The sequence below is a fragment of the Danio rerio genome, chromosome 8 (assembly GCF_052040795.2).
Source record: "Danio rerio strain M-AB ecotype USA chromosome 8, GRCz13ab, whole genome shotgun sequence".
NCBI classification, from domain to species: domain Eukaryota; kingdom Metazoa; phylum Chordata; class Actinopteri; order Cypriniformes; family Danionidae; genus Danio; species Danio rerio.
Genome location: NC_141028.1, coordinates 43,235,369 through 43,254,286, shown reverse-complemented (window position 1 = coordinate 43,254,286; position 18,918 = coordinate 43,235,369). Strand labels below are relative to the sequence as shown.

At 37.8% G+C, this 18,918-nt stretch overlaps 1 protein-coding gene and 1 long non-coding RNA gene across 4 annotated transcripts in view; one reads left to right on the top strand and one right to left on the bottom strand.

Moving 5' to 3' along the window:
• Positions 1–18,918, bottom strand: part of LOC147842795 (uncharacterized) — a 294,644-nt gene that overhangs the window by 92,269 nt on the left and 183,457 nt on the right. The window contains exons 2-3 of the long non-coding RNA XR_015498310.1: positions 3,546–3,882; positions 2,724–2,797 (exon numbers count right to left, since the gene is read on the bottom strand). This is a non-coding gene — a long non-coding RNA (uncharacterized LOC147842795). The remainder of the gene's footprint in view (positions 1–2,723; positions 2,798–3,545; positions 3,883–18,918) is intronic.
• pcsk5b (proprotein convertase subtilisin/kexin type 5b) overlaps positions 1–18,918 on the top strand; it is a 238,500-nt gene that overhangs the window by 201,617 nt on the left and 17,965 nt on the right. For 2 of the 3 annotated variants that reach the window (XR_015497170.1, XM_087263487.1), the window contains exons 21-24: positions 4,266–4,445; positions 8,465–8,692; positions 8,827–9,004; positions 13,573–13,787. The exons of the other annotated variant lie outside the window; for it this stretch is intronic. Coding sequence is in view for 1 of the 2 variants with exons in the window: in XM_087263487.1 (XP_087119613.1) it covers positions 4,266–4,445; positions 8,465–8,692; positions 8,827–9,004; positions 13,573–13,787 (801 nt within the window). In the remaining variant the exon portion in view is untranslated. The remainder of the gene's footprint in view (positions 1–4,265; positions 4,446–8,464; positions 8,693–8,826; positions 9,005–13,572; positions 13,788–18,918) is intronic. 3 annotated transcript variants of the gene reach the window in all.

Below are 18,918 nucleotides of genomic sequence, written 5' to 3'. Positions count from 1 at the left end.
GTTTTTTCATAAGATACTCCTTTATGAATGTTTTATTTTATGAGTAAAGTCTTTAATGTGCTTTTTAATAGTTTTATTTTATTCAAAGCAGCACCTAAATGCAAATTAATCCTCGACGTGGCATGAGAGCGATGCATGTCGTGTTGCATAATTACCTTTTTTTCTGATCTTTTTGCATAAAGGTTTTAATCAAAAGACAGGTAATTTAATTACGGTCGAGGTGCTAAAATATTTGTTAAACAAATGTTATTTCAAAAAAAGCATATGCAATGTGCTCTGACAGGTCAAATCAGATTCTTTCTCTCTTTCAAGTTCAGAGCAAATTTGAATGCCAAAGGATTTTAGATATACAAGCCTATGTAATATATTAACATCAACAAATTAATAAAACAAGTAGCAAATGAGAAATAAATGACAGAAAAGTTGATAAAAACAGACATTATCTCTAAAAGTGATCAGAATTGCAAGATTAAAACAGCTGAACATAGGCCTAAAATAAATCTAGAAAGCAACTACTGCTTGCTGATATTTATTCTTTTTTTTTTTTTCGAATAAGAAACAATTTCAACCGCGGGGAGATACCGACAGCTTGATTTGCAGTATTTTCTAACATGTTAGAAGCGGGCAGCGAACATCAGCTAGCTGTAGAGACGGGCCGGCACAAAAAAACATGGCTGCCGGTTTAGAAGCGGCTGTGCCCTCAGCAGCTGATTGAGATGGAGCTGTATATCCCTACTGAGTGCACTAAATACTCCGAGATCCGGGAGAAATTCTACCCGATAATCCAACACATACAAAACAACTTTGAGTCCCTGTCGAACAGAACCCATCTTACTGGGGGAGTGTGTGTGCTGCTGTGTGTTCAACCAACAATATCCGCTCCTGTCTCCAACACACAAATACTGGAACTCTTTATGTGGACTTACTTTTGATAATAGGCTACTATTATTACCTTTATCCTGTTTAATGTTATCAAAAATCAATTTTTATTTTTATTATTCAATTTTTATTTTTTTATTCTATTTTATTTTTATTAATCTATTTTTTTATTGTATATTATATTTATATTTGTTTGCACTACTGCCCTTTTTGCACTGTCTTGTTTGTGCGACGCTGCACTGCTTTGGCAAAACGAATGTACAGTTACTTGTCATGCCAATAAAGCACCTCAAATGTGAAAATAGCCTAGGCAACAAATAACAAATAGTAGTCTAATAATAACAAAAAATGCCCTTTTCATTTTCATACAATAGGCCTTTGTGTGGGTTTTGACAATATGTGTTTAATTAAGCTATAAAGATTGCCTATCAGATGAAATGCATAGTGAAATATGAAATAAATGTCTCTTTTGCTGAATATTTAATTAATCTATATCTTTAATATTTAAAAAATCAACTTGTTTTTGCCCAGAGAAAGAGGCGCGCGGCACTAGCAGGCATGGGGTGCTTTCCCAAAAAAAAGACGTACAGTAACTTGCGGCTGAACTATGCACAGTTTGGGGGGAAAAAAAGGATATAGTGATGCGTGTTTCCCAAACCCCCTAGTTTCTCTGTCGCAGATCCATCATTTGAATCACGTTATAACGTAAAACGCCCATAATGATAAAGCAGACCATCATCACGAGGGCATTAAAATAAAGACAACCTAAACATATTTTTAATTGTTTATTTATTTAATGTGATCTTTTATATCTTTCTTTTTAAAATTACTTCAATATATCTTAGGCTATTCTATCGAGCTGACACCATTAAAGGCCTTCAATGCACTGATATAGTTAATAGGGATACAATGAAAAGCCGATTTCACTATTAACCCTGTTTTCATTCATTGATTGCTTCCCAACGCCGCACTTCTGTTGCGCAAAAAAAAGCTGCTGTAAATAAGCAAATTGATGCCAATACAACTTTAATAGTTTCATGATAGTAGCTGGTGTGCGTGATTCTGATTTGACATTCTTCCGCTAAACTTGCACTGTGTTGAGGTGTAAATGGGCTACGATCTTTGCTATTGGGGCTAAGGCATCAAGGTGTAAATGAGCTATAGTTCTCTTTGCAACTTTCAATTTTGAGGTGGAGGAAGTGGGAAGAGGCAATTTAAATGTACCATCTCTAAAAATAAAAAAGGCCGCTTAAGTGGCATTTGTGTTCAAAGATTATTACCTTATTTTTATTTTATTATTATTATTAATTTATTAATTCATTCGTTCATTAATTTTCTTTTCGGTTTAGTCCCTTTATTAGTCTGTGATCGCCACAGCGGAATGAACCGTCAACTTATCCAGCATATGTTTTAACAAACATAACAACAAAACAAAACAACAGTTATAGCTACTTTAAAGGAGAACATTGACGTTTTGAAACAAAAAAGAAAAAACTGAACTGACACTAAATTATTAAAAATAAACCTGCGAGACTTAATTTATGCCCTGCGGCAAAAATATTTTTATTATACTTTCAGTGATCTGCTTAAGGTAGGTGAATTTATTTTTTTGCTTTTGATGAAGCAGCATTCAACTTAAGCTCAATGTCGGCAATGTCTTTAAATGAATAATTTATTTAGGCCTATTTTCATTACTCATTTATTTTCATTATTCGTTTATTATTATGTACAATTGTTGAGACATAAAATGAGACTAAACTATTATCAACAACGAAAATGTAAATAAAAACATTAAAAACATAAATGAAAATGTCTTGTCTTAGTCCTATCAAAATAGCAAACACTGAACATCTCTCTATATTTAGGTTAAAAGACTGCTTTATTTATTTATTAATTTATTTAAGACTACTTATTTGTACTGAATGTTTATGCTTTTATTTTAGTAGCAAAAAGATCAGAAATTGATCGCGCAGGAAAAAAAGGCAATTATGCGACACGACTTGCATCGCTCTCATGCCACGTTTTGAGTATAAATTCGCATTTAGGTGCTGCTTGAAATAAAATAAAACTATTAAAAAGCACATTAAAGACTTTAATCAAAAAATAAAACATTCATAAAGGAGTATCTTATGGAAAAAGACCAATTGAAGGGCTCTGCTTTCAGTTTTAAAATAATTAAAGGAGAACATTGACGTTTTGAAACAAAAAAAAACTGAACTGAAACTAAATTTTTAAAAATAAACCTACGAGACTTAAATTATGTCCTGCGGCAAAAATATTTTTATTATACTTTTAGTGATCTGCTTAAGGTAGGTGAATTTATTTTTTTGCTTTTGATGAAGCAGCATTCAACTTAAGCTCTTTAGACCATGCTGCTGACAGTTTCTCAGTGTTTCGCTTCAATGTCTTTAAATAAATAATTTATTTAGGCCTATTTTCATTATTCATTTATTTTTATTATTCGTTTATTAGTATGTACAATAATTGAGACATAAAATGAGATAGTAAAATATAATCAACAACGAAAATGGAAATAAAAACAGTAATAAAACAAATGAAAATGTCTTGTCTTAGTCTTATCAAAATAGCAAACACTGAACATCTTTCTATATTTAGGCTGCTTTATTTATTTATTTATTTATTTATTTAAGACTACTTAATTGTACTAAATGTTTGTGCTTTCATTTTAGTTGTCTTTTACTTCTTCAATTCTATTTTCCAAAACGAATCCTCTTTGCACTTAAAAAGTTTACAATAAAGCGTGTTAACAAATTTTAAATGATTAATGAAGGAATTATAATGCTTTGACTTATTGTTTAATATCATTTACAAGCACAGAAGCATATTTAAAGCTGCTGTATGGGCTATTTCTGTCCGTTCGCATCCGTCCCTTTGCGCCCCCTGACGGCTCATTCACAAACTGCGGTCATACACTAAAAACAGAGCGGCACCTATTTCAAACGGCGGCGGTATATGCTGCGGCGTTAAGGCTGATTTATACTTCTGTGTCACACACCGGTGTATGCTACGGCGCTGACGTACAGAGACAGCGCGCAGAAGTATAAATGCACAGCCACGTGCGTTGCATGCGCCGTGGGTTACGCCGGTCACTTGACGCAGAAGTATAAATCAGGCTTTAATAGCCACTTTGAACTTTCACCTACTGTACGTGAAGCCAAATCTGTAGCAGATCTATGTCACAAGCACCAAATATATCAACATTGTCATATACATATTTATTACCATACTAAATCTAATAATTGTCACATTGTACAAGCTTTGAGGGTTAGCACTGTCTTTCTCTAATTTAATTTTTTTTTCCTGCTCAGTGTATGAAGAGTTTCTCTTCCTGCGTAAGGATAAATGTCTTGTTGACTGTCCCATAGGGTACTTTACAAATCTAGAAAAGAAGCAGTGTATGCCTTGCCACAGTGATTGTGCATCATGTAATGGACCCGATGAAGATGACTGCTCCTCCTGCAGATTACCTAAACATGTTAGTTACAATGGAAAGTGCCTTTTGAGCTGCCCATCAGACACTTACCTGGCTGGAGAAGAGTGTCAAGGTATACAATAATATATACATACATGCATACACACATATACACACACGCACACACACACACGCATATATATATATATATATATATATATATATATATATATATATATATATATATATATATATATATATATATATATATATATATATATATATAATATGATTAATATCACACGAGTAGCAGTGCGATATGGCTGTATATCGCCACTGGTGGGAGGCGTGCCTTAGTGCCCCCACCAGTGCCAATATACAGCCATATCGCACTGCTACAAGTGTGATATTGCATTTATACAACCGTTTGATGGCATAATTGTGTATATAAAAACAAAATCAAACATGGAGAGTCTCAAAAACCCTTTTGTATGAGGAACTACTTTCTTCCGGATTCAAATCATAAGCTGACAGTTAAACAGCTGAGCAAACATAATTTAAACTTTAGATCTTTTTTGTCTGCTTTTTGCTGGCTGTATGTGGGCGGAGTAAAGGGTAAAGAGACTGTAAGTGTGCTGATATTACTTAATCATATTATGGCTATCAGCCAATCAGATTTTAGAACCAGACAGAACTGTTGTGTAAACATATATATATATATATATATATATATATATATATATATATATATATACACACACACACATAATGTGTTCATTTTATCCTTGTTTATATTTCTTTATTGTATTAATATGTTGGTATTAATTTAAAAAATTGCATTTTCTGCATCCATTCCTCTAGTCTTTGGTGTAACATGATTTTTTTAGAAGTCGTTGTTACATGCTGTGTTTGTGATTTCTGGTCAGTCAATATTGACCACTTTTTTGTTTTGTTTTTATAAATACTTTTTTGAAATAATTAAAATACATTAAAATGCATATATGATAAATACTGTTCATCCCTGGTTAGAACAGTGGAAAGTATTGACAGAAAATAGTGGATCGCAGTAAGAGGAGAATGACTGGTAAATGTCCTTGAGCTAGGAAATAAACTCAGTTTGCTGTGAACACTTAACCACTAGGCTATTGGTTGCCAACCATTTTATAGTTTTAAAATAGTTTAATTATGCAATTACTAAATAAAACTACTGCACCATAACACAGAACAATAATTGGGGACTGCAAAAACTATGTGAAGTTTATTTATAAACTAATTTCAAGAGGATCATGTGCTTATGATTTCTTGCGGCTGGTCCTTCATTATCCAATTTATGATTCACCAATCAGACGATTCCTAAGGCACTATACATACCCTAAGTACCACATAACAGTCCTCCACTATTGCTCCTCCTTTCCTAGATGGGTGACACGGTGGCCCAGTGGTTAGCACTGTTGCCTCAAAGCAAGAATGTAACTGGATGTAATCCTTACCAAGCCAGCCAATATTTTTGTGTGGAGTTTACATGTTCTCCCCATGCTCACGTGGGTTTCCCCTGGGTTCCCCGGTTTCCTCCCACTGTCCAAAAAAACATGCAACTTAAATTAATTGACTAATCCAAACCAGCACCATAGACATGCACCTAGTAAGTAGTTATCTCTTAAGAGCAATCCCATATTCATTACCTACTACAGCAGGAGAGCTCTCAAGATCTATCTGAGGGAGGGCAAACGGGAGGGAGCCTCAGGCTCGAGGATCTTATGAGCTCAGAGCTCTCTCACACGACAGCATGCTAAACAAGCTTTATTATCAATAATCAGCTAAGTCTGAACTCTTGAAATGTGTTTTATGAAAGAAAGCATTTTCAATCTTCACTTCTGATTTTCTTAACCCTTATGCACTGTTCAAATTTACTACATTTTTGTAATGTTTTGGATGAAAACATCAAAGTAAACTTAACTGGAGTAAAAATGCATCAAAACTCCTAAATGTTAAAAAAATTACAAGATTTTACAACTTTTTAATTGCCAAATTCATAAACCTACCTCTGTTTTCTCTCGGCTTGGCACATCCAATTGCCATAAATATGTATAAATAGCAAATTCCCTTAGGCCGCAGTAAAGCCACCAGCAAGCCTGGGCCGTGCCTCAGACACAGTGGTCGCTGGCCTGGATCATTCGATTGCCAGCCCGCTACTCCACGCGGTGAAGCACCGATCATTTGCCAATACATTTGCCATGACAGCATGAGCATGTCTCCGTTAGCAACCCTGTCCGATACCCACACACAGTGCATTTACACTACAGCGGGTCAGTCCCACCAGTGGACAGTCCCACCCTAAATGCTGCAATGCCACTGCTTTCGTGGCACATCAAATTTAGGAATAACATGCCACATGCTGCTTGCAAATTAACTAGGTAAAGGCTTTATTTATATTAGTGACATGCACACCATATTAAGGTTGCATCAATTTAATAAGTTAACCTTTATTTCTATAGTGTTTATAACGTAATTCTGCATAAAAGGCAAACACTTATGCAGCTTTCACCTGTAAATGCAGGACAAGGCAGGCAAGAGCAATCAAATGGCAAAAATAATAATAAATAAATATAGTAATAAATCTAAAAAAAATTACAATGAAAAAAGCTGATAAGCAATTTCATGTAGAAATCTGCCAGTTCAGCAATCACTCAGAATCACGTCATAATGCCTCACTGCCACCACAGTGACAGCTCACACTAGAGACACACACCTCCTAATGTACCACTGCCACAGCAGTGACTGCTCCCGCCAGACGATGCACACCACATTATGAAGTGACAGCTAATGCTGGAAACGTACACCTCATAAAGCACCATAGCCACAACAGTGACCACTCCCACTGGAGACGCACAAATTGTAATACACCACTGCCACTGCAGTGATTACTCCCAATGGAGATGCACACCTCTTAATCCACCATTGCCACAGCAGTGACAGCTCCCTCTGGAGATGTACACCTCATAATGCACCTCTGCCACAGCAGTGACTGCTCTCGCTGAAGACGCTCACCTTATAATTCATCACTGCCTCAGCAGTGACTGCTCTCACTGAGCATTTATGCATCTTAATTTCTAAATTTCACTACTGATACATCATTCCTACTAACTACAATAGCAGTAAAATACCCACTTGGTACAACCCCATTGTATAACCCCATTGCCTCAGCAGTATTCACTCTCCAGTGAGCACTTTTACACTTCCATTTCTACTTTTCACTAGCGTTCTGGAGGCGGGCTAGACACTGCTCGAACCTCTATCTCTCTCTCAATCCTGATAGGGGGAATAACATGAGTTAGGGTGTCTTTCAGAGCTCAGAGCCCTCTCCCTAAACCGCACACCAAATACACATATTCTATTCAGTGAAGTATCTGTCTTTTAGTTTTTTTTATTATTTTATTTTATTTTATTTTAAAGAATTTCCCCAAAATATGTGTCAAAATAAGATTCATCACCAAAATCATTCTGCTAGCTGAAACACAAAAAAAGTTATGGCCAAATTAAGATTCAAAATCACTCCAGAGTAGATGAAAACATCCCCAAAACATACATAATAGTTTAATCGGAATCTTAAAAAAAAAAAAAAAAAACCATAATGGGCCTCCTATGGATTTGTTTTATTTTTTTATAATACAATAGTTGATGGATTTAACATATTTCCATGTTTTGTATTTTTACTACAAACTGTGGTTGATATTTCCATTTAAATTCATCTATGCCAGGTGAATATTATGACTGAAAAAATTGTAATATTTATTAACTTTGCTGTTTTAAATTTGTTGAATATATGTTGGTCGTGTGACAATGCAATCTGTGTGCTAATGTATGTGTTATGTGGAAATATTAAAAACACCTTAATTGCTTGTGTCTGATCTTGACAAGCAAGGAAAAAGTTTTTTTAATAGGAAAGTTAGGATGGTAAATGAAAGCATAGCTTTATAGTTCAGTACATGTAAAATACATGTTTCATTTGTCTGAGTTCAAGTTTTATAGTTTTCAGGTTAGCCTCACTTCTCAAGAAGCAGTGAACTATTTTCAAATATATGACTATTTAATATAAAATATTGTATAAATATACTGTATAATACAAAACTAACCACATATATCTGTTTTTAGACTGTGACAAGTCATGCTTGACTTGCTCAGGTCCTTACCTGTCCTCATGCCTCACCTGCAGAGAGAACATGAGGATAGATGATAATGGTCACTGTGAATTTGTCAGTGACTGCTCTACATTCATGGATGAAAGTGGTCAGGATCAGCCATGTCACAAGAGCTGTCTCCACTGTTCTGGCACAGATAAGGATCAATGCCTCAGCTGCAAACCCAATCACATCTTGCTCAGTGAGACCTCACCAAACATAAATGTCTTAACATGAACTAAAATTAACATGAGCAAAATTTAAAAGTTTGTAAAAACTAAACCTTAAATATAAATTATAGATTTGACATTGTGCATATTTGGTTGTTTTTATCAGATCAGACTTGTGTGTCCGTGTGTCCGGATGGTTACTTTGAAGACAAGGAAAAACAAGAGTGTGTTCAGTGTCATTTGAACTGTGCATCATGTAATGGACATCAGAGCAATGATTGTGTTACCTGTAAACCAAGCCTGGTTCTGCTAGGACACAGCTGCTTCACCAGCTGTCCACCAAGGTATTATACAACTTCTTATTTGCTTATACATATTTTAATACATTATTTTCATATTTACTTGGCTTTTACTTAAAATCAAATAACATAGGAAATTGTATTGAATACAGTAAAATAGGACTTTTGATAGTAAGTGTGACTCGGATGTATCTAAATTAAACAAATTAATAAAAAAAAAAATCTGCAAATTTAGGGGGTTCTGTGGAATATGGATTTTTAAAATGTCTGTTCCAGACATTAAAAGTCTGACATTAAAATTTAGCTGCCACTTATCAAATTGTACATTTTCTTTATTGTACCTGTTTTTTTTTTCTTTAAATCTGTTTTACGCCTATTGTTATGGTTTGTTTCTAGTGCCATTGTATCCTTGTGAACCTGTACCTGTTAACTAATATCAACATGCCAGGAAAATATTGATTTCAAAAGCTTTATTTAGACAATTTTCATACTTTTTTATGTACTTCGGCATAAAAGGCAAACACTAATGCAGCTTACACCTGCAAATGCAGGACAAGGCAGGCAAGAGCAATCGAATGCTAATAATATTATTAAATAAATAAAGTATTTAATATAGTATTTAAATAAATAAATATATTAAGGTTGCACCCTGCCACCTTGCAAAGTAAACTCATTTCGGTCACTTGTATCCGAGATCTTGTCCATTCGGTCATGACCCAAACCTCATCACCATAGGTGAGAGTAGGAATGTAGATTGACGGTAAATCAAGAGCTTTTCCTTTTGACTCAGCTTCTTCTTTACCACAATACACTGATATGTCGACAACATTACTGCTGCCGCTGTACCAATCCGCCCATTCAATCTCACATTCCATCCTTCCCTTACTTGTGAACAAAACCTCAAGATACTTGAACTCCTCCACCTGGGGTAAGGACTTTCTTCAAGCCTGGAGATGGCAAACCACCTTTTTATTCGGTGGAGCACCATGGCCTTGGACTTTGTAAATGCTGATTCTCATCCCAGCCGTGTCACACTCGGCAGCACACCGCCCCAGTGCATGCTAAAGGTCTTTGTTCAATGAAGCCAACAGAACAACATTGTCTGTGAATAACAGTGATTAAATCCTGGGTTCGCTGAACCGGACCCCCTCCAGCCAAAGGCTGTGCTTTAAAAAATTCTGGCCATAAAATTTATAAACCAAATTGGTGACAAAAGGCAGCTCTGCCAAAGGCTAACATGCACTGGAAACAAGTCTAATTTATTGTCGGCAATGCGAACCAAACTCCTACTCTGTTCATTCAGGGATGAGACCACCCTTTACAGAGCACCTCGGACCTCAAACTCCCCGAGCCCCTTCACAGAATTCCATGAGGGACACGGTCAAATCCCTTTTTCAAATCCACAAAACACATGTAAACTGGTTGGGCATACTCCCATGCACCCTCAAGCACCTGGTAAGGGTATAGAGGTGGTCCAACCTGGACAAAAACCCCATTGTTCCTCCTTGATATAAGGTTTTACCATCAGCCGGATCCTCCTCTCCAATACCCTGGCATATACTTTCCCATGGAGGCTGAGGAGTGTGATCGCCCTATAGTTGGAGCACATCCTCCAGTCCCCCTTCTTAAAAATGGAAACCACCACCCCAGTTGCCCAGTCAAGAAGTACTGTCCCCGACCTCCATCCGACATGTCAGCCAAGACAGCCCTACAACATCCAGAGACCAGAGATACACAGCCAACCAACCAAGCCCTGTAGGACTTCTTCTTTAGCTTGACGGCATCTCTTACTCTGCAGTCTATCACCGGGTTCATAGATTGCTGCCTCTACAGGCGCCACAGACTTTATAGCCACAGCTCCTCACAGCTGCGTCAGCAATGGAGTCGGAGAACATGGACCACTTGCTCTCAATGTCTTCAGACTTCCTTGGGATCTGGTCAAAACTCTTGTGGAGGTGAAAGTTTAAAAACCCTCTGACTTGAGGTTTAGCCAGACCTTCCCAAAGGACCCTCACAATATGTTTGGGCCAGCCAGGTCTGTCCAGCTTTCCCCTTTGCCAGCGGATCCAACTCACAACCAGGTGGTAACAGCAGAGTCCTCAGTGTGAGCGCCTTTCAGCACCCCTTTCAAGGACTCCAAGAAGGTGGGGTACATTGCACTGGTGTTTGGCCCATATACACAAACCATAGTGAGAGACCATTCCCTGACCCAAAGGTGCAAAGAGGTGACTCTCTTGTTCACCGGGGAAAACTCCAACACATGGCGGCTGAGCTTGGAAGCTGTAAGCAAGCCCACACCAGCCCATCTCCTCTCCCCGTGGACAACTCCAGAGTACAAGAAAGTCCAGCCCTTCTCAAATAGTTGAGTTCCAGAGCCCCAGCTGTGTGTGGAGGTGAACCCAACTATTTCTAATCAGTACTGTTCCACCCCCCCGTACATTCCATGTTCCAAGAGCTAGTTTCTGTGCCTCCCGATTGGGTTGTCGTGGTCTTAACCTTCGACCACCAGATTCATAAATCTCAGTTCACAGTTGTCGGGAGAACTACAAAATGGATAGACAAATAGGATAAATTGGACAAACAGACTGTTAAGGTTTTAAGATAACAGGATGAGTAAGCTAATTAAGATACGAGATGGCCTTAAGGCACTACAAACAATGCAACAATAGGAATGTAAACCATACAAACAATTTAATAAACATTATTTTATGTACAAAGTATGTTTAAAAACTAGGGATGGGAAGATTAACCGATATGTATCGATACGCGGTCATGCGCGTGCACGATGCGAGTGCATCGGTTGAGCAGCAGAGGATGAATGAAATTTTGGAAGCAAATCGAGATGCATCGGTTTTTGCGAGATGCATCGATTTTTCCGAGATACAGCTTATATTTTTAATATAGAATGTATTTTTTATTTATTAACAAGTGTTGTCAACCTGTTTTTGGCGCATAATTTAATCAACCTACATAAAGTAAGCCTTAGCAACGGATTTGCGGATGTGCACACACTACAACTCAGTGTATCAGGTGTGCGGATGAAGCTAGTGGAGCGCCCTCAGAAAGCGCGAGAAGCAAAACAAACATTTTATTCTTCACTGAGTTTTAAATCTAAAGTATGGCAAGCAACATTATGGATTTAAGGATGAACGACATGACAGGACAGATGCAATTTGCAAAATGTGCCGCGCATCTGTAAAATACGCGGGCAGTACGACTAATCTGATATCTCACTTGAAGCGGCGCCACGGTGTTGTTGTGAAAGCATCTTCTAGTGTTTCTGCATCCCTGGCTTTCGCACTGCTTCAACCAGCTCCAAAAGTGGTGAGAAAAGCATTGAAAGTTTTTTTTTCCATGCGCAACAGTTCTGCTCGCTCTACACCAATAACGAATGCTATTGCATTGTTCATCTGCAAAGATATTCAGCCTAGTGTCACGGAGAACGAAGGTTTTAAACACCTCCTCCTGTTAATTTTTATTTAATAATAATAATAATAATATTAATAATAATAATGATAAAAATAATTGGGTGTCACGGTGGCACAGTGGGTAGTTTGACCACCTCACAGCAAGAAGATTGCTGGTTTGTTATATTTTTATTAGCCTGTTGTTTACAGTGACAGTGATGTTTCAACGCAGCATAACACTGCTAGTTCACGACCTTAAGTTTTGAATAATCAGTGGCAAAATATATCTTTGTAAAACTAGTTTTCATAGTTGAAAAGTTAAATCACAATTCTTGTTGTGCAATGCTAAATTTATTTATGTTGAAAGAGTGCAAATATATATATATTTTTAATATATATTGCACTTATACATTCTGTTTATCTTAAAAATACTTAAATAATATGTGCTATATGTTCTAAAATGGCCCTCTACTGTAAACTGACACTCTGGCTCTGAGAGAAGAGCCAGTTTGTAAAAAAGTCTTGGTTTTGCTTGGTTAATAAATAATCAAACTCATTCAATGGCACAGCATCCTCTTTCACATCATCTCATAAACTTGATCTAATTAGTTAGTGCTGAAATATCGCATCGTATCGTGATATGGGTGTGAATCGTATCGTGTTGCATCGCAATATGTCACAAATGTATCGCTAATATATCGGATCGTATTTGTATCGAGATGCGTATCGGATCGGCATTATAGCTTAGATGCCCAACCCTATTAAAAACGTGTCATACAAATATTTAACAAATATTTATAATATATTTTAAATATTTAACAGTTCAAATCAAAAACTCAAACCTCAATAAAACAAAAGAACAAAGTCTATTTATAGACCTCAACCAAGGAACTGGGCAATGAGCTATTTTAGGATTTGTGGGTAATAGTGTAAAAAGCAAATATAAAATAGAGAATCAAATTCACAACATGGTAAATAGCTGCTTTCATTTGCAAGATTTGCAACATTTTCAACTATTATTTTACAAAAACCTTTTCCATAAATTATCAGTATCATGTTTTTTTTTTTTTTTTTTTTTGCTGTGTAATTACAGTATGTCAACTGATTTGCTTTTCATAAATGTTTAAATTTTTTGATAATTCAAAGTGATGCTTCCTAAACTTAAAAAAAAAAAAACATTTTATAGTATGTGTATTTTCCTTGCAGTTTTTTTGAAAATGTCACCAGTAGAACATGTCAAGAGTGTGATCACACATGTGAGGAATGCTCAGGAAGCAGCGGTGTCTGTCTCCAATGTAGAAAAGGATTTTTCCTGTTGAGAAAGTCTGAGGAGTGCTTGCAAGAATGCCCATCAAATTACTTCCATCATACTTTGGACAGGGAGTGCAAAAGATGCCATCATACCTGTAAAACATGCAAGGGTAAGACTCTTCAACTACTGTTATACTAGGTGTTAAGTATCAGAGCAATGTAATTATTGTATAATTACTTTTTTATGCTTGTTTTTTTTTTGTATTTTCGAGAATAAAATGTTTTAGCAGTTTTTTTGGCATATATTTTTGAATACACACTATGCAAATTAAACAAGAAAAGGTAAGTGGGGGGTGGGGATGGGTGAATCAAACAATAGTGATGAACCTGCTTTGAAAGCAGAATCACTGAAGAGAAACACAAAACTAAATCTACTGAAAAAGATCTACTGAAATAAAATGCATTAAATATTTCAAAATCTCAGCAGAGGATCATTAAACTCCACAAAGAAAATAACGGCTACACTAGACTAACTTTACTACCCACATTACTAACCTTTTGACTATTTCTGCCTAAAAAAGTACACAGTGAGATTTACTGCAAAAATAAAAATTGTTAGATGTCACAATTGATGAGAACAGCTTTACATGGTCTCTATTGACTTTATCATTCATGTTTCTGTTCAGCCACTGTAACTCAGAATATTTACATGGGCACCAATACTCATTTAAATACAATTAAGACAATACTTTTATTAAGAATCTAAAATCTAAACAGAGATTTTTAATTACATTATAGGAGTGCAGTACAAACATATAAACACCTCAAACTATTCGTCATGAAGAGCTTTTCGCAGCTGTTTTAGTATGCCCAAATTATTACTATCTGAAATGTTTTAAAATGCCAAAAATGCCTTGGTATGATTTGTATTTTTACACTAAAGTGGATAAGGGTGGTGCTTTTCAAGAGAGGGTAGCAATACCAAAAAGAATGAAGCAATACAACTGTTTGTTGCTGGTAAATACAGCTAATATCAATACTAACCATAATATTCACAAACCACATTCAATAATGTAATAAAATGCATAGAACACTTATGACAATAAATAAAATGAGAACATGGATAGAAGGAACGAACAAGTCAAGAAAGAAGGTAAATGTGACAATGGTGGTAGTGACGACATGGAGACAGATGGGATCAAAATGCAAGACGTTTAATAGTTATTAGCAAACAAATCCAAAACACCAGGCTAAATCGTAGTCAAAAAGCAGCTTCAAAGTAACAAACAGAGTGTCCACCAAGGCAAACAAGGCAAAAGTCTTCCAAAATCAGTAGTCAAAAATAACAGGCTCAAAGTTCATAACAAAAGGCAGATCAAACAGTGAGAATATGGTTGGTAAGGCAGCAGATACTGGCAATACTTCACACTGAGTGTTTGGTGTGGCCAGGTTAATATGGCCACCAAACAGGAAGTAACCAACGAAGAACTGACAGTCAGAATTCCGGTGAGGGCTCCCTCTGCAGGTTGGATGAGTGGTTATCAGTTCTGTTTGTTACAGATTCCCCTCCTCTAGGAACACCTCTAGGTCTACCTCTGGGTCGTGGTGCTGGGCGATTGGGGTACTGCTGGTGAAAGTTCTGGGTAAGAGATGGGTCCAGTATATCCCTCGACGGAACCCAAGACCTCTCCTCTGGTCCATAGCCTTCCCAGTCCACCAAGTATTGTAACTGACCCCTTCTGCGGCGAGAGTCCAAAATCTTTTTAACCGTGAATGCAGGTGCTCCATCAATTTCCAAAGGTGGAGGGGGTTCAGGGTTCGATGTGCCGGAGTCAGAGATTGGGTGGACCGGTTTCAGGAGGGAAACATGAAAGGAAGGGGAGATGCGGTAATCAGCAGGAAGCTCTAAACGATATGTGACATTGTTAATTCGTTTCAGAATTTTGAAGGGTCCTACATACCTTGGTTATAGCTTCCTGCTAGGTAGTCATAGTCTAAGGTCTCGAGTTGATAACCATACTCTCTGGCCAGGTTGATAGTTAGGAATTGGAAGCCGTCTTTGGTTTGCATTGATCCTTTGGGTTCGAATGGCTCTTTGAAGTCTCACATGAGCGCTGTTCCATACTTCTTCACTGCGTTGGACCCAGTCATCCACTGATGGTACCATAGAAGGTTCACCAGACCAGGGGAACATGGGGGTTTGGTAGCCTAGGATGCATTGAAACGGAGTTAGGCCCATGGATGAATGTGTGAGAGAGTTTTGAGCAGGGGAGGAAGTTGCTCCATTTGTCTTGTTCTTTGCTGCAGTTGGTTCTGAGGTAGCGTCCAATTTCCTGGTTTAATCTTTCCTCTTGGCCATTAGATTCAGGATGATAACCTGTAGTGAGACTGATGTTGATGTCTAGTTGTTTGCAAAATGCTTTCCATACTTTGGAAGTGAACTGGGGGCCTCTGACAGATACTATGTCTTCTGGGATACCATACACTCTGAATACGTGTTGGAATAGTTGTAGGGCAGTTTCCATGGCTGTGGGTAGTCCCTTAAGTGGGATCAGTCTGCAGCCTTTAGAAAAGCGGTCTATGATAACGATTATCGTTGTGTAGTTATTGGAGTTAGGTAGATCGGTGACGAAATCTACCTATAAGTGTGACCATGGGCGATGAGGGATGGGGAGCGGTTGAAGTAATCCGGATGGTAGCTCCCGTGGTGTTTTTGACTGGGCGCAGACTGCACAGGACTTGACAAAAGTAGTAATATTGTGGTTCATCTTAGGCCACCAGAATGCATTGCGTACCAGGTTTGATGTACGAGAGATGCCTGGATGTCCTGAACTTAGAGAGTTGTGCACCCACTGTATGATTCGTAGTCTGAGTGTTTGTGGGACATATAGGCAATTTGAGGGGCATTCAGGAGGTGGTGGATCATCTTGTTGGCCTCTTTGTATTTCTTCCTTGATATCCCAGCTGATTTGGGCTATGACTACAGATGGTGGAAGAATCGATACTGGGGTTTGATCCAATTGCCCTTGGTCATATCTGCGAGAAAGGGCATCTGCCTTAGGGTTCTTGGTGCCTGGGCGATAGGTTACTGTAAAATTGAAACGGGTGAAAAATAAAGACCAGTGAGCCTGTGTAGGGTTTAGTCGTCGGGCACTTTTGATAAACTCAAGGTTTTTGTGGTCTGTGATAATCTGAAAGGGATGTACAGCTCCTTCTAGCCAGTGGCGCCATTCTTCCAGTGCTGCCTTCATAGAAAGTAGTTCCTTGTTGCCTACGTCATAGTTTCTTTCAGCTGCCATCAGTTTGCGAGAAAAAAAAGCACAGGGGTGGAGTTTACCTGGGTTACCATGACGTTGTGATACGACTGCCCCAATGCCATAGTTGGATGCATCCACTTTAACAACAAAAGGTAGCTCTGGGTTGGGGTGTTTCAGAATGGGTGCGGTGGTGAAGCTGGTCTTAAGTTTCTCAAATGATTTTACTGTTTCTGGATTCCATTTCAACTTAGATGGTTTACCCTTTAGCAGTGATGTGAGGGGGGCCAAAATTAGGCTGTAGTTTCTTATGAATCTGCGATAAAAGTTGGGAAACCCTAGAAATCTTTGTAGCTACTTTACTGCTTTGGAGAAAGGCCAACCAGTGACTGCCTGAACCTTGGTGTCATTCATTTCCACTCCGTGATGGCTGATAATGTATCCTAGGAACGAGGTTTTGGACATGTGGAATTCACACTTTTCTAGCTTAGCATAGAGTTGATTTTCTTGTAATCATGCCAAAACATTCTAAACAGAGAATAGATCAAAATGTCATCTATATAAGCAATGACATTTGTTCAGCAAATCTCTGAATATTTCATTTATGAATGACTGGAAGACTGCCGGTGAGTTAGCAACGCCATAAGGCATAACAAGGTATTGAAAGTTCCCCCTAGTGGTCAGGAATAAGGTTTTCCACTCGTCCTCCTCCCGAATACGGATAAGGTTATAAGCACTTCTGAGGTCACGTTTAGTATAGATACGGGCTTCACGTAGTTGTTCAAGGGCAGGAGGAACCAAGGGAAGAGGGTAATGATATTTGACAGTGATGTTATTCAATCCTCGATAGTTGATAAATGGACGAAGACCTCCATCCTTTTTCTCTATGAAAAAAAAATCCTGCTGCTGCGGGGGAATTAGAGGGTCGAATGTAACCAGAAGATAGGGCCTCTTCTATGTATGTTTCCATGGCTAAAGTTTCAGGAAGAGACAGTGGATAAATTTTGCTTTTAGGTGGAGACATATTAGGTAGTAGTTCAATAGCGCAATCTCAAGATTGATGAGGTGGTATTTTGGCTGCTTTAGATTTGTTAAATACCTCTGCATTTTCTCTATAGGGCTGTGGTAACGTCACTTGTGAATGGACCTCTGGGCTTTCAATGCTACCATGGTACCATTGTCAATTGTGGTTATATTGATGACTGGAACACAAGGGGATGTTGGGAATTTTAATTTGTCTGTGAGTTCCTGGCTAATGATATTAACTGCTGACCCAGAATCCACTAACGCTGAAACACATTGAGAGGTTGTATTATAACTTAACTCACAATTTAGAAGAAAACTGTGCTTAGAAAAGGTGGGAAATTCAATGGTACTCACACTGTATTTGGTTCTGGAAGATTTCTTGGCTTTGTGGGGGCATGAAGCAGTGCGATGATCCTCTTCTCCACAGTAGAAGCACAGGTTTTCACGCTGACGTTGATCTCTTTCCTCTGTAGAGAGACGAGTGGCAGCAATTTGCAAGGGTTCTGGAGAGTTTAGGCATGTCTGGGCTTGTTCCAGGTTGGTTGTTTGTTGTTTATGAATGCGTGAGTTGCTACGTAATAAGTTATCTATCATGATGGCCAGGGTTATGAATTCACTGTATGTCAAATCCACTGCTTTGCAGTTTGAATTCAGTTTGAATTTTAGTATTTGATATCACTTTGATAAGCAAATGCAGCTTGCATCTGAGAAACTTCTGCTGGATTTATGTTAGGCAAAGTATTCTGTGACAATGGTGGTAGTGATGACATGGAGACAGATGGGATCCAAATGCAAGAAGTTCAATAGTTATTAGCAAACAAATCCAAAACACCAGGCTAAATTGTAGTCAAAAAGCAGGCATATTTAAAGTAACAAACAGAGTGCCCACCAAGGCAAACAAGGCAAAAACAGTCTTCCAAAATCAGTAGTCAAAAATAACAGGCTCAAAGGTCATAACAAAAGGCAGATCAAACAGTGAGAATACGCTTGGTAAGGCAGCAGATACTGGCAATACTTCGCA